Source organism: Candida orthopsilosis (assembly GCF_000315875.1).
Source record: "Candida orthopsilosis Co 90-125, chromosome 2 draft sequence".
NCBI classification, from domain to species: Eukaryota; Fungi; Ascomycota; class Pichiomycetes; order Serinales; family Debaryomycetaceae; genus Lodderomyces; species Lodderomyces orthopsilosis.
The window spans coordinates 1,597,304-1,624,139 of record NC_018295.1 but is presented as its reverse complement, the minus strand read 5'-3'; the positions used below and the strand labels follow the sequence as shown (position 1 = coordinate 1,624,139).

General features: G+C 38.7%; 13 protein-coding genes across 13 annotated transcripts; 5 read left to right on the top strand and 8 right to left on the bottom strand. All coding sequences in view use genetic code 12, as the record gives it.

Moving 5' to 3' along the window:
- Window positions 1-177: 177 nt before the first annotated feature.
- On the bottom strand, window positions 178-1,170 carry CORT_0B07770 (hypothetical protein; the record flags this gene model as incomplete). Its single annotated transcript, XM_003867871.1, has 1 exon — window positions 178-1,170. One exon carries the CDS (start codon window positions 1,168-1,170, stop codon window positions 178-180), a length of 993 nt encoding a protein of 330 aa, XP_003867919.1.
- A 143-nt stretch (window positions 1,171-1,313) lies between these two features.
- CORT_0B07760 (hypothetical protein) lies at window positions 1,314-3,773 on the bottom strand (the record flags this gene model as incomplete). Its single annotated transcript, XM_003867870.1, has 1 exon — window positions 1,314-3,773. The coding sequence occupies one exon, from the start codon at window positions 3,771-3,773 to the stop codon at window positions 1,314-1,316; it is 2,460 nt and encodes an 819-aa protein (XP_003867918.1).
- Window positions 3,774-4,083: 310 nt separating this feature from the next.
- Window positions 4,084-5,706, bottom strand: CORT_0B07750 (Scw4 protein; the record flags this gene model as incomplete). Its single annotated transcript, XM_003867869.1, has 1 exon — window positions 4,084-5,706. One exon carries the CDS (start codon window positions 5,704-5,706, stop codon window positions 4,084-4,086), a length of 1,623 nt encoding a protein of 540 aa, XP_003867917.1.
- Window positions 5,707-6,734: 1,028 nt separating this feature from the next.
- On the bottom strand, window positions 6,735-7,427 carry CORT_0B07730 (v-SNARE; the record flags this gene model as incomplete). The annotated part of the gene is made up of 1 exon (XM_003867868.1): window positions 6,735-7,427. One exon carries the CDS (start codon window positions 7,425-7,427, stop codon window positions 6,735-6,737), a length of 693 nt encoding a protein of 230 aa, XP_003867916.1.
- Window positions 7,428-7,569: 142 nt separating this feature from the next.
- On the bottom strand, window positions 7,570-8,193 carry CORT_0B07720 (Fmp32 protein; the record flags this gene model as incomplete). The annotated part of the gene is made up of 1 exon (XM_003867867.1): window positions 7,570-8,193. One exon carries the CDS (start codon window positions 8,191-8,193, stop codon window positions 7,570-7,572), a length of 624 nt encoding a protein of 207 aa, XP_003867915.1.
- An 80-nt stretch (window positions 8,194-8,273) lies between these two features.
- CORT_0B07710 (hypothetical protein) lies at window positions 8,274-10,202 on the top strand (the record flags this gene model as incomplete). The annotated part of the gene is made up of 1 exon (XM_003867866.1): window positions 8,274-10,202. One exon carries the CDS (start codon window positions 8,274-8,276, stop codon window positions 10,200-10,202), a length of 1,929 nt encoding a protein of 642 aa, XP_003867914.1.
- A 37-nt stretch (window positions 10,203-10,239) lies between these two features.
- Window positions 10,240-11,001, bottom strand: CORT_0B07700 (Pmm1 phosphomannomutase; the record flags this gene model as incomplete). The annotated part of the gene is made up of 1 exon (XM_003867865.1): window positions 10,240-11,001. One exon carries the CDS (start codon window positions 10,999-11,001, stop codon window positions 10,240-10,242), a length of 762 nt encoding a protein of 253 aa, XP_003867913.1.
- Window positions 11,002-11,484: 483 nt separating this feature from the next.
- Window positions 11,485-11,994, bottom strand: CORT_0B07690 (hypothetical protein; the record flags this gene model as incomplete). Its single annotated transcript, XM_003867864.1, has 1 exon — window positions 11,485-11,994. The coding sequence occupies one exon, from the start codon at window positions 11,992-11,994 to the stop codon at window positions 11,485-11,487; it is 510 nt and encodes a 169-aa protein (XP_003867912.1).
- A 414-nt stretch (window positions 11,995-12,408) lies between these two features.
- CORT_0B07680 (Rpl10 ribosomal protein L10) lies at window positions 12,409-13,071 on the bottom strand (the record flags this gene model as incomplete). Its single annotated transcript, XM_003867863.1, has 1 exon — window positions 12,409-13,071. The coding sequence occupies one exon, from the start codon at window positions 13,069-13,071 to the stop codon at window positions 12,409-12,411; it is 663 nt and encodes a 220-aa protein (XP_003867911.1).
- Window positions 13,072-13,542: 471 nt separating this feature from the next.
- CORT_0B07670 (Bud20 protein) lies at window positions 13,543-14,070 on the top strand (the record flags this gene model as incomplete). The annotated part of the gene is made up of 1 exon (XM_003867862.1): window positions 13,543-14,070. The coding sequence occupies one exon, from the start codon at window positions 13,543-13,545 to the stop codon at window positions 14,068-14,070; it is 528 nt and encodes a 175-aa protein (XP_003867910.1).
- Window positions 14,071-14,542: 472 nt separating this feature from the next.
- Window positions 14,543-15,583, top strand: CORT_0B07660 (Otu1 protein; the record flags this gene model as incomplete). The annotated part of the gene is made up of 1 exon (XM_003867861.1): window positions 14,543-15,583. One exon carries the CDS (start codon window positions 14,543-14,545, stop codon window positions 15,581-15,583), a length of 1,041 nt encoding a protein of 346 aa, XP_003867909.1.
- A 269-nt stretch (window positions 15,584-15,852) lies between these two features.
- CORT_0B07650 (Ygr054w protein) lies at window positions 15,853-17,812 on the top strand (the record flags this gene model as incomplete). The annotated part of the gene is made up of 2 exons (XM_003867860.1): window positions 15,853-15,877; window positions 15,936-17,812. 2 exons carry the CDS (start codon window positions 15,853-15,855, stop codon window positions 17,810-17,812), a joined length of 1,902 nt encoding a protein of 633 aa, XP_003867908.1.
- A 3,210-nt stretch (window positions 17,813-21,022) lies between these two features.
- On the top strand, window positions 21,023-26,731 carry CORT_0B07640 (Gsc1 subunit of beta-1,3-glucan synthase; the record flags this gene model as incomplete). Its single annotated transcript, XM_003867859.1, has 1 exon — window positions 21,023-26,731. The coding sequence occupies one exon, from the start codon at window positions 21,023-21,025 to the stop codon at window positions 26,729-26,731; it is 5,709 nt and encodes a 1,902-aa protein (XP_003867907.1).
- Window positions 26,732-26,836: the final 105 nt, after the last annotated feature.

The window sequence follows — 26,836 nt, the reverse complement described above, 5'->3', positions numbered from 1 at the left end:
CATTTGAATTCACCTATATAGCTCCTACACTGAAGTAGCATAATGCAACATACAAAGACACTTGTTTATTCTCGGTTAATAACAACTTACGTTTTCCCTTCCTGTATATGATCTCTCAAGTTGTAGACTACTTCCTCAGATTCCATATTACTCGCACCGTACTGAAGAATTCATTTTCTATCTAATTTTGCCAATCAATGGCTCTAGAGCAACTGGTAACAATTTTGCTGCGTCACCTTTAAACCCCCAAGTTCCATCAACCTTGCCATTGACCACATCATCTTCAATGTCCATATTGAATATAGCTACTCTCCCGCCTTTTAATTTCACTCTCTCAACGTAGCTATTGGCAGGATAGACTGTTCCACTAGTTCCAATCACCAAAATTAAATCAGGGGCTTCGCCATGTTCAATAAAGCTATCGATTCCAGTAATCAAGTCCAACGGTAGTGACTCACCAAACCAAACAACACCAGGGCGCATGAGCCCGTCACATACAGGACATCGAGGTAAATCCTTCTCATCAATTGTTTTTACTGGCTCAAACTGTGGCGATGAAGAAATAGATGTAAAAGTGTCCTGTCGGCTCATTACAACAAGAGGGTCAAATTCCCCCTCTTCTCGAGTATCTTGTTCTTCCTCTCGACTTCTTTTCTTTCTCCTGTTCAAATATTCAAACTCTGAGTCTTCCAATGCAGGAGTCAATGGCTGGCGAAAGTTATTCTTCTCCACATGATTGCACATAAAGCTAGTACATTTCAAGGTAAATAAGCTTCCATGAATCTCATACAACTTTTTTGGATCATGTAAAAAGGTGTCGTCATGGTCACTCCTTCTTTTTCGATTCGACAACCCATCTACATTTTGCAGTATAGTCAAGTATTTCAAGTTCGACATATGTGACAATTTGGCTAATGCTATATGACCGTCATTTGGCTCTGCTCGTAATGCGCTAAACCTTCTCCAAGAATAAAATTGCCATACTAAACCCGGATCTATGTAAAATGCATCCGGAGTAGCCAAATCAATCATATTGTAGTTCTTCCAAAGTCCTTGAGACCCTCGGAAAACGGGGAGACCAGAAGAGGCAGAGAGTCCAGCACCAACTAGTGCTATAATTTTTTTTGACTTGAGCAAATGCTCTTGAAATTCGGCAAGTTGCTTGTTCATAACATTTGAATGGGTTGGAGTGTTTTAGTCTTTGCTTGAAGTTGAGTTGCACACTTTTCGCTCGCATCGAAAATTATTCCACAACAAAAAGAGAGATAATGGCGTTCCATGACTAGTCTTACATTATGATACACAAATAGCTCTTACTTACTCTCAGCCTCAGCCTTGATCTTCCACGCCAAGTATTTAGCCGAATGACCAAGCTCGACGTTCAGATCTGTTATTATCCTATTACCTGCAAGTTGTACTGGAGGTGAACGATAAAATATAACTTCATCGACATCGTCTCCATCAGGATTTCTCTTTTGTCGCTTGTTTACTAATTCTTTCAAATTATCAAGTTCTTCGGCATCAACACCATACGACAAAATACCACCAGCATATAAATTGGAATACGCTGGCACACTATTATAATAGTTGGTTCCCGTAGGAACAAAACTTGTTGGAGTAGGAGTCAACGCACGTTTGAAAATTTGCTGATGCTGCTGTTGCTGGAATTGATGCAATTGCTGTTCTTGCATTTTCTTATTCTCCTGTAACAGATCGTGCAAAGATTTATAACTAGTAGGCAACTGTGGCTTGTCATCTTGTTGAAGTAGCTGGTAACGAGATGACCCTTCTGATCCCAATGGCGTGACGTCACCTAAAGGTGGGCTCATTGCAGACCTTCCCAAAGGCAAGGTAGACATCAGCCCAAGAGGTTGCCTTGATGTTTCATGATTTGGTGATCCATGCGGTAATGCTGGGGTAGTCGCATATACAGCACCGGACGAGCCACCACCACCTTTCAACTGTGATATTGGAGTGAACAAATATGCCTTTCTACCGGACTTCAAATCATCATGGTCAGGTACTGGCACGGTGTTCGGACTAGTGGTGTATTGTCCCAAATCATCATTAGGTATAGGTGCCGTAATATACACGGATCCTCGAATAGGTGGGGAGCTTGAAGTACCAGGCACAGGATCGGGGATTGGATCGTTAAGTTTTGCTCCCGGCTCCAACGTGGACTTTATGGGAGATTCGTATTTGATCAATTTACGAGTCTCATGCAACGGAATTAAAGGTTGTTCTGGATCATCTCTAACTTCATCCGGCAAACACGCTTTCCAAGTTCTAATACGATTAAAAACATGAGTGTTTTCATTGTATCGAAACTCGCAGATAAACCAAGGGGATGTGGAGGGTATCACCCCTTCTGGCAAATCACCTTTTTGATACCTAGTTAAAAACAAGACATAGCAAGGGCCAACGATGTCATCAACTAAATGATCTCTATACTGGCCAGTCTTGCAAACTTCATTTTGGAAGAATAAACGATCGACACCATGGCAAGTTTGTTCGGGGCGATAATACCAACACATGTTACAATACCTTTTACCATCTTCGGTTGACCAAATCCGGAATATCTGCCCCACAATTGGTCTTTCAGGGTCAGCTGGATTTTTCATCAACACCCAGTCTCCAATTTTATACGAATAGCCACCGATTTCCAAAGACTCCAATGGAAAACGCAAAACCCCATCACTTGCGGACGAAGTAGCCATGAGAACTTCTTTATCTGATTTGCTCAACTCATGTTGTACAATCACATTTGCCTCCTTTTTAAACTGTTGATAGTCCATGAATTCTTCACTGTACGGATCACGTTGGAAGTATTGTTGAAAATTAGCAAACATCAAATCCAAGTCATTGATGAATTGATCAACATTGCTGTATTTTCTACTTCTCACTTTCACCCTGATTTCATTTAAACTTATTGGGTCCTTTATAATTTGATAATAGTCGGGGTACAGTTTACTATCAGGAAGCTTGTCGAAATGTTTTATCAACAAACGATCTCGACTGTCACGCAATTTTTTGAAACCTTTCAAGACCAACTTTATACGAGTTTCAAATGGCTTGTCAATAATAGGTGGACGACCTCTTCTTATACCACTCTCAACCTGCAGCTGATTCTGATGATGTCTGTTGTATTTATTTCTGCTGGGGGTGCTCAATACAGGTTCTCTATTGAACGAAGTTCTCACTAAAGGCCTTGACAATGAAGCTGGTTCAGCTTGTGGGGTAACACTCATTTCAAATTCATCCATTTTCAATATTGGCGAGTTTTCCTGCACAAGTGGCTGCTGTCTTAGTTCTTGAGATTGATTAAATGCGTAACTAGGTGTGCCTAATGCAGCTTCCCGATCTTTCTCATCCGGCAAGTCACCGATATGTGGGTAGACTAGGCTCGGTCCATTTGGCACTGCCTTATCATTTCTTAATTTAGGTATGACGGCATCAACTATAAATTGATCCAAAACTTGTGCATCTTTATAAACATCAGATCCGGGTAAATTATAGTACCTTGCATTCCAAGTAATCAAAGCTAAGTCGTTGATGAATTCTTGTGCATCCCCGTACTTAAGTTGCTTTAATTTTCTTCCAATAGCATGAAGGGAAAGGGGATTTTTAATCACCTTGTAGTAATCGGTTCCTGTCCTCAATGGCAATGTTTGGAAGTACTTGTAAACAAATTCATTGTTATCTTTAAGGTTGTAAATTTCTGTAAACAAAGAGTTGAGCTTTGTCAGAAGCTTTTTCCTCTCCCTTTCGGACATAATGAGTGATAAAAAGTAGTCCTCTCTGTGCTAGTGTAAAGAGTGTACAGTTTGCACATTTTATTTTGTTTTTTTCTTTGGTTTCAATGTTGATTTTTGAAAGAAGGTGTAATGAACGGTAGCGCCATTATCATAAGATACAAATCGGTGGTAACCAATTCTGAATGAGAGTACAAGAGCTAAAAAGACTTCCTTCACAAGATGTGTTGTTGAGTATCTCTGTAAAACCTTTTTTATTGACTATACTAATATAATTAAGAATTGAATAAACGAATCGGCTTTGGTATCAAGGTCTGTGATTATGGTAAAACTATTCTGAAGGATCCCCATAAAGCCCCCAATGCTGTTCAACATTATATGCACCAGGATCTTTCCAGTAATCGTTATACATTGTAAACATGATCACTTTGGATCCCAAAGAGCTTTTAATCGACTTAACAGCTGCTACTTGATTAGCGACCGATGGAACACAAGATCCATAAGCGTCTCCCTGAGTGGGCCATCCAGTCTCAGTAATAAGAACGTCCTTTGAGGTCCCGCAAACACTTTGCAAGTTTGAAATTTGCTGTTCCAACCAAGGACCAGAGTCACTTGGATCAACACCACCATCCCAATATGGGTGTGAGTTTACTGCAAAATAATCCGACATTTCACACAATTGTGGGTTAGCAACATAAGCGACTAAAGTATCAACAGTAACGACATAACCAGTATAGTCTGCTGCATTAGATTTTAACCATTGTCTGGCAGTGTCTACCGCGTCTTGCATTTGTGAGACAGTTGCTTCTCCAGAGTTTACCCGTTCGTTACCGACAGCAATTGTATGTACCAGACTCCATCCTCTAGAGCTTGTTGAGATTGCACTCTTGATTTCCGATAATCCACTCTGCACGGACAGTGTATCAATGTTCCACAAACCCAAATAAAGTTTCTGACTTGAGCCCATTGCAGCCAAAACGTTTTCAATTCCTGAGCAATCTGTACTGTAGAGTCTGATGAGTTCGTAGGAACTTAATTTTGCAATGTCATCAGCAACTTCCGAGGCAGTCTTGCATTGGTCATCTTTGGTGTATGGTGAGTATGTAATACCCTTGGAACCAGCAGCAGCTGTTGCACCTGCAGAGCTTCCTCCGTTAGAAGCAGTAGCTGTGGCAGTGTTGATAGAGCCTGTGTATTTTCCAGGTGAGCCGCCTTGATAGGTATTTGTAACGACTGAGGAAGCTAAAGCTTGTGAAGAAGCGCCATAAGCTGAAGAGCTGGATTCGCCATTATTTCCAAAAAGACCACCACCCAGTCCACTAGCTGAATTTCCAGATGAAGGAATTGATTGAGAGGCTGATGTAGCCGTTGGAGCAGAGGAGCTTCTTCCTAATAAAAAGGCAAATAAATCCTCCACTGAATTTCCACTAGAAGTACTTGGTGAAGTTGTTGTTGTAGGCTGAATAGCAGCTACAGAGGTAGGTGTTTGAGCAGAAGGAGCTGCTGTTGTAGCAGCAGCAGCGGCGGCAGCAGTAGTAGTAGCAACTTGAGTTGTTGATCTAGACCCAAAAAAGTCATCAAAAAGATCTGCAAAAAAACCGCCCGATGAAGTGGTAGGTGTGGATGCTGTTGTAGCAGCTGCTTGTGCAATGGCTTGGGTTGTTGCTTGGGCTGCAACTTGTGCTGCTGTTGTAGTGGCTGAGCTTCTGCCAAATCCGTCAAACAAGTTAGCCCAAAATCCCCCTGTGCTCGATGTGGTGGCGGCCAGTGCTGCTGGTGTACCAGCAACGACAGGGATACTGGTAGTGGCAGCTGCAGCTTGCACGCCGGTCAATGCACTTGTTGTTGTGGTGTCATCTAGTCCAAGTAAGTCATCGAGAAAACTTCGTTTGATTGGAGCTGCTTCTGTGATACTGGCAGCAGCAAGAGCTACTGCAACAAGCCTTAACTTCATATGGAATGGTTTTAAAGCGAAGAATTTAGTGAGTTGCTCAAAGTCGGAGTATTGTAGGGGAAAGTGTCAAGTCTTTCTACTTGAATGCTATATGTGTGAAGGAATGAATCAACGTTTCAGACTTGTTGCAAAATTTCCAGTTCTATCAAATGAATGAGAAGACAGCAATTGATAAAGGCAAGAAAAAGCATAGGACCATTCATTGGATCTACAGATCATCTTTTATATAAATATATGACAGTTTAGCATCACAGTCCCAAACATCCTGTCACACAATGTGTTTTCCTTAATGGGAGTTTGATAGTTGAAAAATTGTGGTTTTGTGTTTTTTCTCGGTTGATCCATTATTGCCAAAATAGGAAATAAAGTTTATTTTATTTGGTGGTAGCTTATAGTTTGCAGCATCTTTGTTAACTAATGAGCATTCCTAATTAGGCAACCTTGTTTATAATGCATTATTAGCCTGTCACGTATCTCGATTGATATTGTCTCGAAAGTAATCTTCAGCTACACAGTCTAACGAGAACCGCCAAAGATGAGGAATGGTCACATTTTACTCACTTGAGTGTTGGTGAGAGAGTAAGCCTTCGGTATCCTCCTCCTTGGGCTCTTCCTCAATTGATTTCCCTTTCGAGTTATAGCTGGCGTTGAGTGGCTTTAAGGTATGTTACTCTAATCGGTAAGTTTATCTCCAAGAAATTCTAAGCCCACTACAATGAAATTGATTTCGGAAATTAAATTGGTGTCCGTATTTCCTCTCAAAAAAGTGGGGCGGTTAAAATACAATATAATCAATTTATGGTCCTACGTATTAGTCGTAAAAGACATATGTTACGATGTGTGGGGCAAACAACACAGGACAATACTCACTCCTTTAGGCGACCGTACTTCAAAAGGTCGCAAAAGCCGAGATTTCAATATGTTTGTTCTATTTCACTTCTCATTTGTTTCCCCCCACTTAAAAAAAGAAGTAATTCCCACCTACGATTGTTTCAACAGACATTGCAGCTATGACATTTGATTAAAATTTATCTGAAGAACTTTAATATATAGTAAAATACAACTAGCATCATCACTACACAAAACCAAAATAACAACTTATCTTGCTTGGCTCTGCGCTCCACACTTCTAATTGTACCCTGACTAACTCCTAAAGCGATTAGCCCCTCTTCAAACTTGGCCTGTACTTTTCTCAAGGTTTCATTTTGCTCCACAATATCTTCAAAAGCCTGTTGCCCCATTTCTAGTATTCGATCAAGTTGCTCTGTGCCCCTCGCAAGAGTTTGGTTTTCATTGTAGAGCCCCTCTCTCTGTGATATCGTTTGTTGCTGTTGCTGTTGCTGTTGGTTCGGGTCATATGGATTGTCACTTGGTTGAGATACTGCTGAATTAATATGTCTCCTTCCTAATAACTCTTGTCTATCTGCTTCTTGTACAGAGATTTCCCTTTGCTTTTTCAAGGCATCAAACTTGGAGGTGAAGCTCTCCAACTCTTGATTGAACTTGTTAATTCTGCCCTCATGTTTAGAAAATGATGAATCTGTAGGGTTCTTATCAAGCAAATCAGTGTATTCCTTTATAGTTTTTTTAAATGCGGTGATTGAGGTTGTGATAGCACCTTGTAATGACAATGGAGAAGTTGACAAGTTTTTCTCAAATTGAGCAAGGTCCTTTGTTATTGTCTGGGTTTGCTTCAAACCATGATTATATAGTGAATTCATGTGTCAATTGTGGTTACTTGTGAAACAGATATCACTTCTACGCTTCTTTGATGACGCTGATTCGTTTTTTTTTAATTCTCCTTTGTTTTGTTTGCTTCGCGTTGATCTTAAGATTCGTTGTATTTCATCAGAGGCGATTTAATTAATATAAAAATCTACCAACAGCTAATAGAACTGCCAAAGTACCAGTACTAACACCCATTAACCACTGCAAGACCTGCGTTTTGACTGATTTGATTTGCAGTTGCATATTTGCTACCTCTTCGTCAATTCTACTAAAAGTGTCCTCTATTTTCAACTCATTTATCGAGCTCTCTTCCCTGATTCTACCTTTTTCTAAATTCAAATCTAGTCTAACACTTGCTTGATTCTTTGTGATTTCCTCTTTCAACCGGTTTTTCAAATTTGTCAAATCTGTTCTCAATTTCTCTTGCTCCTTCTTCAACGTAGTGAATTCAGATTTGTCCATAGTTTGCAACTCACCTTTCAACTTAGCAAAATCAACCTTTTGTTGGTACGCTATCGATGAAAGGGTTTCTTTTGTAACTAAGTTATTTGTGATGGAATAGATACCATCGTTGATGGCACCGTTGACAACAGTAACAGCAGCTTCAGCTTGCTTTGCATCAAATCCGCCTTTCTCTTGTAAAGTTTGAACAAACTTTCTGGTGTCAAACTTTGTAATAGATGAAATGCATCGTATCGGGGTAATAAGCGTACATGGATGAAAGAGAGGGGTTATGTGGGGTCTAACAAGGGTGCTCATAATTGGTGTTGTGTGTTGTGATATAAACGAGAACTCGAAATTATTTTTCTTTTTCTACAAATCACCTACACCGCAAAGGGATGATGTTGCAGAAACCTAAGATTCACCAGCTCCGCCTTTTAAGGTTAAGAACAAATCAACCCATTATCAAAAGATTCAACTCAAACAAAAACAAGTTCTCTTCTATTGAAGAGTTTAACAGGAACAAAACGAAATATTCTTATGGGTACAATTTTGAGTCTTTAAAGGAACTTGATGACAAAACACAACCTCCGGAGCATTCTAAACGAAGCGCAAGTGAAGACACTATTGATATCAATGAAGTTATTGAAAATGATCCCCGTCTCACTAAGCTCAAGCCAGGGTCTCATGAGTATCGAGAAACTTTGCATCAACTCCACCAAGAATTTATCTCAAAGCAAAAGAATCTGCAAAAGCGTCATGAATTCAATGAGAGGATGCGGGGGGTATTTTATGGAGTAGCTGCGTTAGTTGGGGTAGTTTCCGTGCATCAGATATTTATGAATTACGAATCTATAAAAAATCGACTTTTGATGAACTACACATATAAAGATTTCAAGGATGAGGTAGTTGATGTGACAAAGAAAAATGTGAAAAGCTCGAAACATTTAATGGAGAAGCTAGAAAAAGAGTTGAGTGATGAGAACATAGCACAACTCAAACATTCCAAAGAAACTCCTGGTGTCTATCTGTTTGGAGACAATACAAAAATACCCATCAGAATACCTGCATTTGATGGAATATATTTGAAGGATGCCTTTATTGAGAGTGGTCACATAATTGCCATAACTGATAAAGGGAAAGTTGTTGAATGGGAAAAGGGTCAGCAGAAGTTGAAAGAGATAAAATTACCTTTTGTGGTCAACAAAATAACCGCTAGTGCTGACTTCTTTTACTATTTGACCAGTCAAGGAGAAATTGTGTACACCCCAAGGAAGCCTGCTGCTGGTTTTTTCCCCATGCTAAAACGTAATTGGTTGGGATTGTTAAAATCTCAAACATTCAACAAAATTGAAGCCCAAAATGTGGTACAATTCTCCTCGGGTCTTGACCATTTGCTATTTCTCACTAGTCAGGGCCAAATTTTTGTGGTCAACACTTCCAAGACACCAAAAAATTTAGGTCAGTTCGGACCACAATATTCCCCATTTGATAAAAAGAAGATTCCAATTAATAAGCCCATTGAAATGACCTTGTTAAACAATGAAATGGTCAAGGATGGAAACCAGAAGCTTATCGTTTCGAGGAAATTCATAGGTATTGCCAGTGGCAATTACTTCAACATTGTGTCAGATGCAAATGATAGTGTATGGACCTGGGGTGACAATAGTTATGGCCAATGTGGTAACTCAAATACCACTAAACTTGAACCGATTCCCCAAAAAGTTTTTGACAAGAACGATTACAAAAGAATTTGTAGAAACGTGTTTGGAAAAACAGCAAAGGAGGCAGACTTCGAAGTGTCCAAAGTTTTGGCTTCTAAAGAGACCAGCTATATTATTTTAAGATACATGGATCAAAATGCAATTTTGAGTATGGGTAATGGACTTAATGGACAATTGGGCGGTGGCAAATACCTTCATGTATGCTCTTACCCCGAGATTGTCAAGTCGTTGATTGGGTTGAAGGAATATGACGAGGAATCAAATTCCGTCAAGAATATTGACATCAAAGACGCTACTGTTGGTAATGACCACATATTTATCGTATTGAATAATGGCGGTCCAAAGGATGTTTTTGCCTTGGGATCCAATCAGCTTGGTCAATTTGGAAATGGAAAGAAAATTAAAGCATGCAAGCCTACTAGATTGCCCAGATTACTTGAACCACAAGATGGAAATGACAAATTGACTCTCGCCAAATCCATAAACGACATGAACACACAAAGATTGCAGTTACTTGACGACCACAGAATCGGAAAGCATAATGTTGAGCAAGTGATCGTGGCTGGAGAGGACTGCTCAATGATATATTACAAGATCAAATAAAAATAAATTTGTGTATATAAAACTTTCTATAATGTATTTATTGCTGTAAGTGGAAAAGTTCATCTAAAATTCTAATAGTGTCATCGGGTGAGTTGACAGCATGTCCAGTGATTCTTGGGTCATGGTAAATTTCGTAGTCGTTACCACCTTTGTAAGTCTTATCACCAAAGAAGTGGATTGTTTTGAAATGTTCATCTTCAACGTGTTGCAAACAATAAGTCTTGTCCCATCCTGTTGGGAAAACATCAAATGAAATTTGGCCCCCAATTGAGTAAGTCAATCCATAGTCCTTAAATTCATTTCTCAAAGCATCAACCAATTTTTCTCTAACGTGATGGATCTTATCGTATGCCTCAAAATCGTTTCTTTGACTGGTTGAAGCATTTCTACCGACCGGGGAAATGTTAACCATACCATTTCTAAATTCAATGAAAGTACCAGTCCTAATTGGAATATCAATGTCAGACAAGTATCTCAAAACAAATTTAACAAGCTTGTTGTATTTTTCTTCACCGAGCCAGCCAATAAAAGACTGAGAGGCCATCTTTTTACCCAATTTGTAAGCAGTCAAACCATTTTCACTAAAACAATAATCAAAGTTTTGCAACACATTTGGACCCAATTGTTCAACTTGTTTAGCCAAATCGGAACCACCAACAAATCCAATGACAACTTTTTTTCTCAATTCAGCCAAAGTCTTCAACATTTCGTCAGAAACAAACAATCTGGCTGGAGTCAAGGTACCATCGACGTCAAACAAAACCAAAGTGGAAGGGTCTTCTCTATCTTTAAAGGACATAATTAATTAAGTAGGGTTTGGAATTTTTAAAATGAAATTGTTGATTTGAAAAAGAAAAGCGTACACGTAGAACTTTTCCTTCCAAAAAAAAAATATTCGTTGGTTCCTTACATTTTATATTGTGCTCACTCCAGCATGGTAGACACGATTCGAAGATCTCTTTTCACAATCTATTCTATACCAATTACTTAGTACATACAATTAGTATAACTGTATGGTGTATAAATGTCCGTATATTGCATACAGCTTATGAACTCATCCATGCAAAGCATTAAGATACCTCATTTAATAGTTGATGTACTCACGTGGATACACGCGTAATAATTGAGCTTTTCCTTTTGTGACTTGTTCACCACAGTTTTACTGACAATATACCAACCAGCGGCCAACAAAAGTCTATACTGCTATATGGTGATGATATTACAAAATTCAATTATCTATTGAACTACAGCTAGCAATAATCAATGTAATCTATTATTAAACTCAATTGTCATCTACTTCAACCTGTATACGTTGTCTTCTATGATAATCGTCAATCGCATTCTCCTGTGCTCTAAACACGCCATCCAATAATGTTGTTGATGTCTCCTCATCATAGCTGCATCTAACCAAAAGGGAATGTAAATATATTATAACTGAGAATAGAACTGTGGTAATTGTATATCCGATGAAGACTAACGTTCTTTTTGCTGTTTTCTGCCATTCTGGTACTTCCTCTACAAAGGGCGACCCTTGTTGCACGACATCGGGATTGCTATTACTTACCGGGTCCCTGAATTCTTCGTGAATGGCTGTATCGTGAGTCTGCGTTCGTAATCGATTGTTCAACTCTGTCAACATCATGGCCAGTTCTGGTTCTGGGGAAGACAAGTCGTTCCAAGACTCATTGTCATGTATCGTTTCAATATTCTCTACCAATGCTGCGTCATTTCTTGTGTTGGGTGGTGATGTCATGGGACTGTCACTGCTGTCAGATCGATCTGTCGTGGGCATTATCAACTTGGGGAGATCTTTTCTCTTTTTCCCCTAAACTCAGTTAACAAAGGTGGGGGAGGGGTTCGGACTAAATATATAGATCCTGATACTTCAATGCAATTTTATACTTCTTATATGATAAAAAATTGATGATACATCTATTGCATTATCAAAATATCTTGCAAGATATAAGTAATGATCGTCTACTCGGACTTTGTTTTGCTACTAACTCTTTTCACATGTGATTTTTTTAAAAAAAAAATATTTTTGCTGTATATTACGGGAAATATAGCTTTCCGCTCAATGGTTTAGAATAATAAACTTTGCAAAATCCGTTTCTCGAGTTGATAACTACATCGAGTAACAACATTTTTCTACAAATCCGTTTCCACGTAAAACTCTCTGTACCTTAAACTATACAAGAATACACACTTAAGCGTTGTATTTGAAGTATGGGAATTGTCTCAAGTTTTCTTCCAAGTTACCCTTTCTTGACAAGAATTTAACGTAAGCACCGTCATCGAGAACTTCACCGTTGTTCTTCTTAGCAACATATTCTTCTCTGTTCAATGGAGTGAAACCCCATTTCTTTGAGATGATGATCTTTTGTTGACCTGGGAACTTGTATCTAGCTCTTCTCAAACCTTCAATGACAACATCTTTGTTGGAGTCCTTAGTTCTAGCAGACATGATGATTTGTCCAATGGAGACTCTGGCGGCTAAACCGTGTGGTTTACCCCAAGCACCTCTCATACCTTGTTGCAATCTATCTGCACCGGCACATGACAACATCTTGTTGATACGCAAGACGTGGAATGGGTGTACTCTGACTCTCAAGTGGAATGAATCTCTACCTGAAACCTTGGTGATGTATTTGTTAGCACAGATACGTGCAGCTTCCAAAGCTTCCGATGACAATTGTTCCAACTCGTTGGAGACCAAGTGGACACACAATGGGAACTCGTCAACTGGAGCCTTCTTTCTACCCAAGTCATAAATTCTGATCTTGGCGTCTGGGACAGCTCTGTTGTATCTTGACTTTGGGTATGGCTTGTTTTTACAGTATCTGTAACATCTAGCTGGTCTTCTAGCCATTTTGTCTTCAAATAATTGTTAGTAATGTAATCAGGTGAATATAACTAAGTGAGAATGAGAAAGTATTTATAGGTTTTATTTTTGTAATGAGGTAAATTTTTTGCTTACAAATCGAAATTGCTTGTGTCAAATACTGAAATTAAATGAACTCACATTTCAAACTTGTATCCGCATATCTCGGGTTTCGTTATTTGATCTCCTGTGAATCCTCCCATTCCCTCTGTTTCTATGTGACTGTCTGTGACATACCTTCGTTAACCTTGGTTGATGTGAGAAGGGTGTGAATAATTCGTATTACTAATTTTTTTCTATCTTTTGTTCGTTGTGCGAAAAAGAAAGGCGTAAAGGAAAGAAAGCTAAGTAATGATCACGTGCTTAGGGCTACACGCACACCATAGGAGATTTAACTCATCTCATCGTTTGCAACTAAAGAACAAGTAACAAGGTTTATACTGCCAAAGCACAATAAGAATGGGTAGATACAGTGTTAAAAGATACAAAACAAAGAGAAGAACGCGGGACTTGGATCTTATCTATAATGATTTGTCCACTCCAGAATCTATCAACAAGTTGAAGAACCAACCATTGGATGAGTATAAACCAGGATTGGGGCAATATTATTGCATAGAATGTGCCAAATATTTTGAAAATCAACTAAGTTTGGATAGGCATCAAAAATCCAAGATTCATAAGCGAAGAGTTAAACTACTCAAGGAACGGCCATATACTCCATTGGAAGCAGAGGCTGCGGGTGGAGTTAACATGGAGAAATTTATCGAGTCTGTGGAGAAATACAAGCAACTAGAGCAATTCAAAGCGGCAAATAAGGATATTTACGAGACAGCAAATAACCAGAAGAAAGATAGCTTGGATGCATTGATTACGGGAGTACCATCTGAAGAATTCCAGAAGCAGCAGCAACAACAGCAAGAACAACAAGCAACAGGAGGGCTGAATTCTGTGGGTGAAACTGAGACAGAGGTCATAATGGAGGAATAGACTTGAATCTATGCAAACTGGGTCACAATTCTGATTACGAGCATGCATGATATAAGAGGAGTAAATTCGTTCTAGAATCTTAGCACGTACTTTTCAGCATATTTAGGACAAAACGCAATGCCAGAAGATGGTATATCGGCTTTTCCAAAATCCTGTTATCGATATGACAACGATGATTTGCTTTAATTAGTTGGAAGTGTGCAATGTTGGGTAAGTGTGGGTAAGTGTGGGTCCGAAGGATTACAATAGCTATGCCAAATTAAACCTACGTCTTAATATGAACTGTATAGATATATAATCTCTTATCAGGGTTAAGGGGTACCTCTAATATACTAAAAAAGGTCATTTGCATTAGTGTCTGGACTGGTACTTTTGTAGTGGGGATTTTTCAAATTGTTGTGCGGCTTTGGTCGTATTTACCACTTAGCAACAATTAACTCCTCCTTTTACTCTTTCGACTGAAGCTGACTATATGGAAATGAGATTGAAACTAAAGTCAGATAGCGGGGTTTCCACAATAAAGGTTGACTCAGAGATATTGTTCCAAGATTTTCTCGCAGATATAAAAGCAAACACAGACCTACATATTGATACCTCGGAATCCATTAGCATGATCAAAACAGGCTTTCCACCGAAATCTATTGACTTGGTTTTCGGTCCGAAGACCACGTTGCAAGACAAACATATTAAAGATGGCGATCAGTTGAGTATTACGTTTATTTCAACCAAGCGTCCGTTGTCTCCACAACTGGATTCGAACACCAATGTTGCGCCACTCAACGGATCTGAAGTGAGGGCAGAGGCTGCCACAAACAAAAAGCGTGATTTGAAAGAAGATATTCCAGCCGTGTACATAGAACTGGAGAACAAGTACTTGATACTACGAAATATCCCCGATGACAATTCTTGTTTGTTTAATTCGATATCGTATGCAATTTCAGGACACGATTCTTACACGACATTTTCTCCACCGCAAGAATTGAGAAATGTAGTGGTTGATTATGTAAATCGAGACCCTGTATTATATTCTGATACTGTGTTGGGTCGACCCCGAGAGGAATATTGCCGATGGATTTTGAAGAAAGATAGCTGGGGTGGTGCAATAGAATTAGGTATATTGGCTGACTGGTTCGACGTTCGAGTCATTTGTATCGATATCGAACTGGGAAACTTTATCCGGATAGAGAATGAAGAGAAGAAACCAACAAAGTTCATGTTGTTGATTTACAGTGGAATTCATTATGATGTATTGGCACTTGGCAACGAAGTCTCGACTAAAAACAAGGATCAGGATGAGTGTTTATTCAGGATTGGTGACTCTAGAGAAAAGGGAATTATTGAAGCTGCCGAAAAGCTATGTAAATTGCTACAGGAAAAAGATTACAGTACAAACACTACGACGTTTAGAGTACGTTGTTTGGATTGTTATCTGATTCTAGTGGGAGAGCTTGGTGCATCCAAACACGCTGAGCAAACTGGGCATTTGAACTTTGGTGAAGTGAAGAAAACGTAAAATTTAAAGTAGAGTAACAGTGAAAGTAGTTTTGAGATCCTCTCAATATATAATATTTATTGAATGCTTCAGACTATAAATATCCAGTGTAGTTTTCTGTATGCCGCAAAGACAAGCATTACGTGAAAAAAAGAAAAATCTGATCTCAACTTTCGAGAAGATCACCAAAGACAAAGTTGAAAAAACGATTCCCAATTCAAAATTTTGCCAATAGATCAATCCTTTTTGAATTGAAAAATCTATAAATTGGAGGTATTTAGCTATTGAACATGTCGAAATCAACTGAATTATTTTGTATGTAACTTATTGTTTGAATTTGATTCAGTGAATTTCCCATACTAACGTCGAGTAGGTCGTTTTCCTAGGTCGGTTGAGCTTATACAAGACTTTGAGGATATAACTCCAAGTCCGAAAGCCCAGAACGAGTGCAGGTGTGCTCTTTATTCTAGGAATGGACAAGTGTTTGCTTACACACAACCAAGTGAAGTTGTAATATTAGATACGTCAAGCCAAGCCAAAATTTATCATCGTATTGATATGCCTGACGTATTTGATTTAAGCCTCTCACCAAAGGGAACTTATTTGTGTCTTTGGTGCAAGCCGGTGCTATTGAACAAGGAGAATGGTACTTGGAACAAGAACTTGAAAATTTTCAATATCAAGTCAAAAGCAATCGTCGCTGAGTGGAGTGCAAAGCACCAAAATGGATGGAAGCCCCAATTTACTAGTGAGGAGACCTTGTTGAGTAGGGGTTTGAATAACCGTGAGATTCAATTTTTCGAATTAAAAGCTGAAAGTGATGCTGAAATCAATATGAGCCAACCTTCGTTCAAGTATAAATTGGAGGATGCAAAGGGAACTTTCCAAAATTTTCAAATTTCGCCAGGTAAGAACCCTAGTGTTGCTGTATTTATTCCAGAGAAGTCAGGAAAACCTGCTAGCGTGCTCATCTACAACATCCCCAATTTCAATCAACCCGTTTGTTTTAAAAATTTCTTCAAAGCGGAGAGATGTTCATTGAAATGGAATTCATTGGGAACTGCATTATTAGCATTAGCATCAACTGATCATGATACCTCAAACAAGTCGTACTATGGAGAAACCAATCTCTACTTGTTAGGTATTGCAGGCTCTTATAATTCAAGAATTGACTTGACAAAAGAAGGTCCCATCCATGATATTACTTGGTCACCTACTGCCCGTGAGTTTGCAGTTTCATACGGTTATATGCCGTCAGAAACCACATTTTTTGATGCTCGAGGAAACGCTATCCATTCTTTACCCACGGCTTCGAGAAATACCATCTTGTATTCACCTCATGCCAAGTTTGTCTTGGTAGCTGGATTTGGAAATTTGCAAGGTACTGTTGATGTTTATGATCGCCAGAATAAATTCTCCAAAGTTGTCTCATTCGAGGCTTCAAACACCTCAGTTTGTGAATGGTCACCATGTGGACGTTTTATATTGACCGCCACTACGTCTCCAAGGTTGAGGGTTGACAATGGTTTGAAAGTGTGGCATGCGAGCGGAAAGCTAATCTACTTAAAGGAGTTTTCTGAATTATATTCCATTGGATGGAAGCCACAAGAATTGTCGCAGTTTCCACCATTAAAGACATTGGAGCCAGCACCAGAGGCACATGAATCTGCAAAAGAATTTACTGCTAAACGTGAGGCCATAGCTAATGCTGCAGCTAAGAAACCAGCTGGTGCTTATCGTCCACCACATGCACGTGGTAGTGTTTCACTGAGTTCAGCATCGAGTTTGTACCAAAAGGAGCTTGAAAATAACATGAAAAATGGTACACCACCACCGCCAGGTTTGTCAAGAAATGGGGGCGGTAGAGGTAGAATTGTACCTGGTGCTGCACCTGTTGTTGAGAAAGAAAGTAAAGCTGCAGCCAAGAATAGAAAGAAAAGAGAGGCTAAAAAGACCAAAGAAGATTCTCCTGCTCCAACTTTGTCTGCTGGTGGTAGTACTAATGGCGATGTGGCAGCAGCTGCTGCTGCTACAACTCCTGCATCCACTTCAGCCAGTGCTGGTGTTATTGGAGGAGTTGTTTCAGTAGAGGAGAAGAAAATAAGATCGTTATTGAAAAAGTTGAGGGCGATTGAACAATTGAAGATGAAACAAGCTAGTGGTGAGCCTTTGGAAGATACCCAAGTGATTAAGATTTCAAAGGAGAATGAAATTAGGTCTGAATTGCTGACGCTTGGATGGTCCGAATAGGCCAACAGAGATCGTAAGTTGATATATATATAGGGACTTTTCTCGAGTAATTTTAGACATTCGCTGTACGTACTACTATATTGGAAGTAGTCTAATTTCAAAGGAGGAAGATGGGATGAATTTGGTTTTTGATATGTAAACAGGCTACGAAAACCAGAAAGGTTTCAGTTGAACTAGTAGGCATAGAGAGGTGCGAAGAGAGTCGAACATTATACACCAGTGTCTCGACTTCCTACAAAGTCCGTATTATAAAACTGTTCAATCTTTTGCAACTAGTTTTGCAAGATATTGTTGCAAAAAAAAGTTCGACAAAGGTGCCTGCCATAATAGTAGATGATACTATACATATAAGTTAATATATGCGAGCTCGTTTAGACAACCTTAGTACGAGCAGTTGTTATGTTCCTTGCTTTACAGCTCTAAATAGCAACCGTTCTCAGCGTGCCATCGGTTGTTCATCCTATCAGAATGTGTCAAATTCAGCAACAACAAACTACATTCAACGCCTTTAACTGATTGTGTGTACTTTGGTCAAAAAATAAACACAACAACTTCCTATTTTGGAGATGTAATTACCTTTTTCATACAATTCTCGGCAGTTCGCGTTTCTTTTTAATTGTCATTAGACACTACACAGACACGATTATAAGGCGATTTTTACAAATCGACACGCATAACTTACAAGTTACAAAACCAAGGTGGCGCAAATTCGAGGGAAAAAAATAGAACAATAGGATTTTACATTTCCTTCCGAATCAGCCATTACACGATTAGCATATATTTGTAGGATTGTAGCAAAAAAGGGATGAAAGTAGATGTGGTTTTGCAAGGGCAAAATTCATGATATAACATTAAACAATTGATATAAAACGCTCTTAGTAGTTGCTTACTCCATGGAGCTTCACGTGGGGTAAAACATTGCCAAATTTGTTTGTAATACGCGGATTACATAGATTTAATTGTGAAAGGGGCGTGTCTTCGTGTTTCAGTGTACTTTTTTTTTCGACATTAAAATTTGAATTTTTTTTCCTCACAATGTGGCTTAGATTTTATAAGATGCAATTGAAGTTTTTATCACTGTGGTAGACTAATACCGAGGATGCGGTCACCGAGAATTCGTAAATGTCTCTGTCGAAGTAGCAGGCGAAGATATGGGTCTACCCACGAAATTTGAGCTTGAACAAGCTGCCACAGATTATTGTAAAAGGAAGCCCTTTTTGAGAAAGTGTAATCGTGAAGAGAAGTTGTATGGAATATATACCGTACTTTTGGTATCTACTTCCGACTTCTGAGTAATCAATTTTGCATTCAAATAGTAGGGCCGTTACTTAGAACGGATTTAATCACCGGTCTGGAAGTACAGAATTGATAAGTAGTAACACTGGCGTGTCTAATTGTTCGTTGATGGCGACGATCATCACGGACGCGTTGTAGAGAATGTGTTACAAAATCAAAAGATACTCGACAAAGTTCACACAGGATCTCACACTGATTCAGTAAAAAAAATTGTAGGTGCTACTTGGTTGTTGTTTTGGCACAAAACATCAATTGGGCGGTTGTAAAGTATATATGTTTCAAGGGGATTTATTTGTTCAGTTACTTTGCGAGGTGAACTAGTGATTGCCAATAGTATAATAAGCCTTGATGCGTCTTCTCAACTATATGTGCTTTTGTTGACATTTTAATTCTTTATTGTTTGTTATGTGCATACAACTTGAAAGAAATCCATTGTTAATTATGCACTAAATCATATTCTCTGATTGTTTGATCTGGAACTAAAGTTTGAAACCCGTTCTTTCTTTCTCTAATTTTTTAACAAGTTCCTTCTTTTTTCAACCGATCTGAGATTTCTTCTGATCTCACTTTCGATATCAAAAATTCTTTAAATTTTTTATCTTTCCTGTTACTTTCTTCTTTTACCATCTACTATCTATTATCAAATCACATCTTTTTTTGGATCACATTTCCCATCAACCACATCATCGAAGTCGTTTCATTCGCTAAAGAAGCACAATTGCTAGACAACGAGAGACAGAGAGACACGGGAATAGGAATTTATAAAAGGTATGTATTTTTTATTCACGCGATTTAAGTATTTCAAGATTTCGGAAAAGAGCTCAACATGGGATGTCAATTACCGATTGGAAAACATTTGACAAGCATGAGAAGTTTACACACATACACACACTCGTTTACACATTCACAATCCGAATCGAAGTTGGGCACATTTGGGTGACTGATGGAAGTTTTCACTGCCCCCAAGTTCAAGTAGTGTGCATTTGCTCAATTTTGATTCTCATTTATCCCTAAGGGGAGACAGAAAAAAAGAAGATTTATTTTTTAAAATTCATTAATATGCAGGATTTTGACTTTTCACACTACTTAATTGTTCTAATGTATATCAAGCTGCCTAATGTTGCAGTTTACAGTCAGGATTGAAGGAAATTCTTACAAGTCAACCACACTACACTTACTTGCCAATGACGGGGGAGGGGTGAGCCCAATCAGTTATCCACGCAATTACAACATTCACCTACAACAAATAATTACAACCACTTAAACTTGTTAGTTGGCAGTTTTTATGTTTTTTTCGTGTCTCAAAATCAGAGGTAGCACAAGTGTGAGGAAGAAAAGAAAAAAGAAATTTTTTATGGTTGCTATTATAGCCTGCGCTTCCCCTTTCAATCAATAACCAACACTAATATAACCCACTATGCATAAAATACAAAATCTTTTTAACCATTTCACCCGATTGACTAAAATATTGTTTAAATTCGGAATTTGTATGTGAGAGTGTGAGAGTGTGCCATTACCAATTTTTTCGATCGAGAAATCTATTTTTAAAACGATTCTGTGTGTTTTACCCAAAAATATAAAATAAAAAATCTTTGACATCTGAAATAATCGGGCTGTGGATTTATTTTGAAGATAGCAACATCCTTAGGTTTTGTTTGGAAGAGTATTTTTCTATTTTTCAATCACTACTTTCAAATTCCTACTATTGGTTTTGTCGTGTTTTCAAACGGAATCACATCATCAAGAAAAGTAGGGGACCAGATTCCACAAGCCTAGATCATTCGCTACAAAAGTCAAAACTTTTTTTTTCCCATTCGATTCAGAAATCTAACCACACATCTCGTGTTTTTGACATTACATTTTTTTTGAAATACTTTGTCGTATCAGATAGAAGGGGATTACTAACTGTTATAGATGTCGTATAACGATAATAACCACAACTACTACGACCCTAACCAACAGGGTGGTATGCCTAATGATGGGTACTACCAACAACCATATGATATGAATCAACAACAGCCTTACGATGATTTGAATCAACAACCTCAACATCAAGACTACTATGACCCAAATGCACAATATCATCAACAGCCATATGATATGGATGGATACAATGATCCAAACCAATATGGCGCACATCCAATGAATGCACAAGGTTATAATGCTGATCCAGAAGCTTTCTCGGATTTCAGCTACAATGGTCAAGCTCCTGGAACTCCAGGTTATGATCAATATGGTACTCAATATACTCCATCTCAAATGAGTTATGGTGGAGATCCAAGATCTTCAGGGGCTTCGACACCAATCTATGGTGTTCAAGGCCAAGGTTATGATCCAACTCAATTTCAAGTGTCTTCCAACTTGCCATATCCAGCATGGTCAGCTGATCCTCAAGCACCAATCAAAATTGAACACATTGAGGACATTTTCATTGATTTGACAAACAAATTTGGTTTCCAAAGAGATTCAATGAGAAACATGTTTGACTATTTTATGACTTTGTTAGATTCTAGATCTTCCCGTATGGCTCCAGCCCAAGCTTTGTTGAGTTTGCACGCGGACTACATTGGAGGTGACAATGCAAACTATAGAAAATGGTTCTTCTCTTCACAACAAGATTTGGATGACACTTTGGGATTTGCCAATATGACTTTGGGAAAAATTGGTAGAAAGGCTAGAAAGGCTTCCAAGAAGTCCAAGAAAGCCAGAAAAGCTGCTGAAGAACACGGTGAAGATGTCGATGCGTTAGCTAACGAATTGGAAGGTGACTATTCGTTGGAAGCTGCTGAGATCAGATGGAAAGCCAAGATGAACACATTGACCCCAGAGGAAAGGGTTCGCGATATTGCTCTTTACTTGTTATTGTGGGGTGAAGCCAATCAAGTTCGGTTTACACCAGAATGTTTGTGTTATCTTTACAAGACTGCAGTTGATTACTTGGAATCACCATTGTGTCAACAAAGACAAGAGCCAGTTCCAGAAGGTGACTATTTGAATCGTGTAATTACTCCATTGTACAGATTTCTCAGATCACAAGTTTACGAGATTTATGAAGGTAGATTTGTTAAGCGTGAAAAAGATCACAACAAGGTTATTGGTTACGACGATGTCAATCAATTGTTCTGGTACCCAGAGGGTGTTTCAAGAATCATTTTTACTGATGGTACGAGATTAATAGATATTCCAAAAGAAGAACGTTACTTGAGATTAGGTGAAGTTGAATGGAGCAATGTTTTCTTCAAAACCTATAAAGAAATCAGAACCTGGTTACATTTTGTCACCAATTTCAACAGAATTTGGATTATTCACGGAACTATTTACTGGATGTATACAGCTTACAACTCCCCAACTTTGTACACAAAAAACTATGTTCAAACCATCAATCAGCAACCCCTTGCATCATCTAGATGGGCGGCTTGTGCCATTGGTGGTATCATTGCTGCATTTCTTCAGATTCTTGCCACACTTTTTGAATGGATGTTTGTTCCTAGAGAATGGGCCGGTGCTCAACACTTGACTCGTCGTTTGATGTTTTTGATTTTGATCTTTTTGGTAAATTTGGCCCCAGTCGTATACACTTTTAAAGTTGCTGGATTAACCTTGTATTCTAAATCTTCATATGCCCTTTCGGTTGTTGGATTTTTTATTGCTGTTGCAACATTGGTTTTCTTCGCTGTTATGCCTTTGGGAGGATTGTTTACCTCGTATATGAACAAAAGGTCTAGAAGATATATATCATCACACACTTTCACGGCAAATTTTGTCAAATTGAGAGGTTTGGACATGTGGATGTCTTACTTGTTGTGGGTCTTGGTTTTTCTTGCCAAGTTGGTTGAATCTTATTTCTTCTTGACTTTGTCATTGAGAGATGCAATCAGAAATTTGTCAAAGACCACAATGAGATGTACAGGTGAAGTTTGGTATGGTGATATTGTCTGTAGACAACAAGCCAAGATTGTTTTGGGATTGATGTATGCTGTCGATTTGTTGTTGTTCTTCTTGGATACTTACTTGTGGTACATTATCTGTAACTGTATCTTTTCCATTGGTCGTTCATTCTACTTGGGTATTTCAATCTTGACTCCATGGAGAAACATTTTCACCAGATTGCCAAAGAGAATCTACTCAAAGATTTTAGCCACTACCGAAATGGAGATCAAGTACAAACCAAAGGTTCTTATCTCACAAATTTGGAATGCTATTGTTATCTCAATGTACAGAGAACATTTGTTAGCCATTGACCACGTTCAAAAATTATTGTACCACCAAGTTCCATCGGAAATTGAAGGAAAGAGGACTTTGAGAGCACCAACCTTTTTTGCTTCTCAAGATGACAACAACTTTGAAACGGAGTTTTTCCCAAGAAACTCAGAAGCCGAGAGAAGAATTTCATTCTTTGCACAATCATTGGCTACACCAATGCCCGAACCTGTTCCTGTTGATAATATGCCAACATTCACTGTTTTCACTCCACACTATTCCGAAAAGATTTTGTTATCATTGAGAGAAATTATTAGGGAGGATGACCAATTCTCAAGGGTTACATTATTGGAATACTTGAAGCAATTGCATCCAGTTGAATGGGAATGTTTTGTTAAGGATACCAAGATTTTGGCAGAGGAAACAGCCGCTTATGAAAATGGCGAAGATGCCGAAAAAGCCTCTGAAGATGGATTGAAATCTAAGATCGATGACTTGCCATTCTACTGTATTGGTTTCAAATCGGCTGCTCCCGAGTACACTTTGAGAACAAGAATCTGGGCTTCATTGAGATCACAAACTTTGTATAGAACAGTTTCTGGTTTTATGAATTATGCCAGAGCCATCAAGCTTTTGTACAGAGTTGAAAACCCAGAATTGGTGCAATATTTCGGCGGTGATCCAGAAGGATTGGAATTGGCTTTGGAAAAGATGGCCAGAAGAAAATTTAGATTCTTGGTTTCTATGCAAAGATTGTCCAAGTTCAAGGATGATGAAATGGAGAATGCCGAATTCTTGTTGCGTGCTTACCCAGATTTACAAATCGCTTTCTTGGATGAAGAACCAGCTTTGAATGAGGATGAGGAACCAAGAGTTTACTCCGCTTTGATTGATGGTCATTGTGAAATGTTAGAAAATGGTAGACGTCGTCCTAAATTCAGAGTCCAATTGTCTGGTAATCCAATTTTGGGTGATGGGAAATCAGATAACCAAAATCATGCTATTATTTTCCACAGAGGTGAATACATTCAATTGATTGATGCCAATCAAGATAACTATTTGGAAGAATGTTTGAAGATTAGATCTGTTTTGGCTGAATTCGAAGAATTGAATGTTGAACATGTCAACCCATACTCTCCAGATTTGAAAACTGAAGATCCATTACACGAAAAGAAGGCTCCTGTTGCCATTTTGGGTGCTAGAGAATATATCTTTTCAGAAAACTCTGGTGTTTTGGGTGATGTTGCTGCTGGTAAAGAACAAACTTTCGGTACTTTATTTGCAAGAACCTTGGCTCAAATTGGTGGTAAGTTACATTATGGACACCCCGATTTCTTGAATGCTACATTTATGTTGACGAGAGGTGGTGTTTCCAAAGCACAGAAAGGATTGCACTTGAACGAAGATATTTACGCCGGTATGAATGCAATGATGAGAGGTGGTAAGATCAAGCATTGTGAATACTACCAATGTGGTAAAGGTAGAGATATGGGTTTCGGATCTATTTTGAATTTCACAACCAAAATTGGTGCTGGTATGGGTGAACAAATGTTGTCTAGAGAATATTACTACTTGTCAACTCAATTGCCATTGGATAGATTCTTGTCATTCTACTATGGTCACCCAGGTTTCCATATCAATAACTTGTTCATTCAATTATCTTTGCAAGTCTTTATGTTGGTTTTGGCAAACTTGAACTCATTGGCACATGAATCAATCATCTGTTCATATGATAGAGATGTTCCAGTTACCGATGTCTTGTATCCATTTGGTTGTTACAATATCTCCCCTGCCGTTGATTGGGTTAGACGTTATACGTTGTCGATCTTCATTGTCTTCTTCATTTCGTTCATTCCATTGGTTGTTCAAGAATTGATTGAAAGAGGTGTATGGAAAGCCTGTCAAAGATTTGTTAGACATTTCATTTCCTTGTCGCCTATGTTTGAAGTCTTTGTTGCACAAATCTACTCGTCATCTGTTTTCACTGATTTGACTGTTGGTGGTGCCAGATATATTTCAACTGGTAGAGGTTTCGCTACTTCAAGAATCCCATTCTCCATCTTGTATTCGCGTTTCGCTGATTCATCTATTTACATGGGTGCAAGATTGATGTTGATTTTGTTGTTCGGAACTGTTGCCCACTGGCAAGCCCCATTGTTGTGGTTCTGGGCATCATTGTCTTCGTTGATGTTTTCACCATTCATCTTCAACCCACACCAATTCGCTTGGGAAGACTTTTTCATTGATTACAGAGACTTTATCAGATGGTTGTCAAGAGGTAACACCAAATGGCACAGAAACTCATGGATCGGTTACATCAGACTTTCTAGATCTCGTGTTACTGGTTTCAAGCGTAAGTTGACTGGAGATGTTTCCGAGAAAGCTGCAGGGGACGCTTCAAGAGCTCACAGATCAAACATTTTGTTTGCCGATTTCCTTCCAACTTTGATCTACACTGCCGGTCTTTATGTTGCATTTACCTTTATCAATGCTCAAACAGGTGTCAGTAAGTACCCATACGAAATTGATGGTGATGAAAACGTGCAAGAAGTCAACTCTGTCTTGAGACTTATTGTTTGTTCGTTGGCACCAGTTGTCATTGATTGTGGTGTTTTGTTCGGATGTGTTGGTATGGCATGTTGTGCTGGTCCAATGATGGGCTTGTGTTGTAAAAAGACCGGTGCTGTCATTGCGGGTATTGCTCACGGAATTGCTGTAATTGTTCACATTGTATTCTTCATTGTTATGTGGGTCATGGAAGGTTTCAACTTTGCTAGAATGTTGTTGGGTTTCGCCACCATGATTTACGTGCAAAGATTGTTGTTCAAGTTCTTGACTTTGGCATTCTTGACTAGGGAATTCAAGAACGATAAAGCAAATACTGCATTCTGGACTGGTAAGTGGTACAACACTGGTATGGGATGGATGGCCTTCACCCAACCATCTCGTGAATTTGTTGCCAAGATCGTGGAAATGTCCGAGTTTGCTGGTGATTTCGTGTTGGCTCATATCATCTTGTTCTGTCAATTACCTATCTTGGCTGTCCCTTTGATTGATAGATGGCACTCAATGATGTTGTTCTGGTTGAAACCATCTAGATTGATCAGACCACCAATTTACTCATTGAAGCAAGCTAGATTGAGAAAGAGAATGGTAAGAAAATACGTCACTTTGTACTTTGCTGTGCTCGTTTTGTTTGTTGTCATCATTGTTGCCCCAGCTGTTGCCTCTGGATCTGTCAAGGTTGATCAATTTGCTGACATTGGATCGAAGGGTTCAATTGCTTACGGATTATTCCAACCAAGAAATGTTTCAAACAATGATACCGGTACCTCAAACAGACCAAAGTCATACACTTGGTCTTACTTGAGTGAAAGGTACACAGGTAAAACTACAGCATACTCTACCAACGCATTTAGATAAGTGCTGATCACTGAAAGTGGAAACTGTTATTACTCTATTTGTTTTGTTTAGTTTGATGTTTGATATTTATAGATAAATTTGAAGAATTACTTGTATTTTGTTATT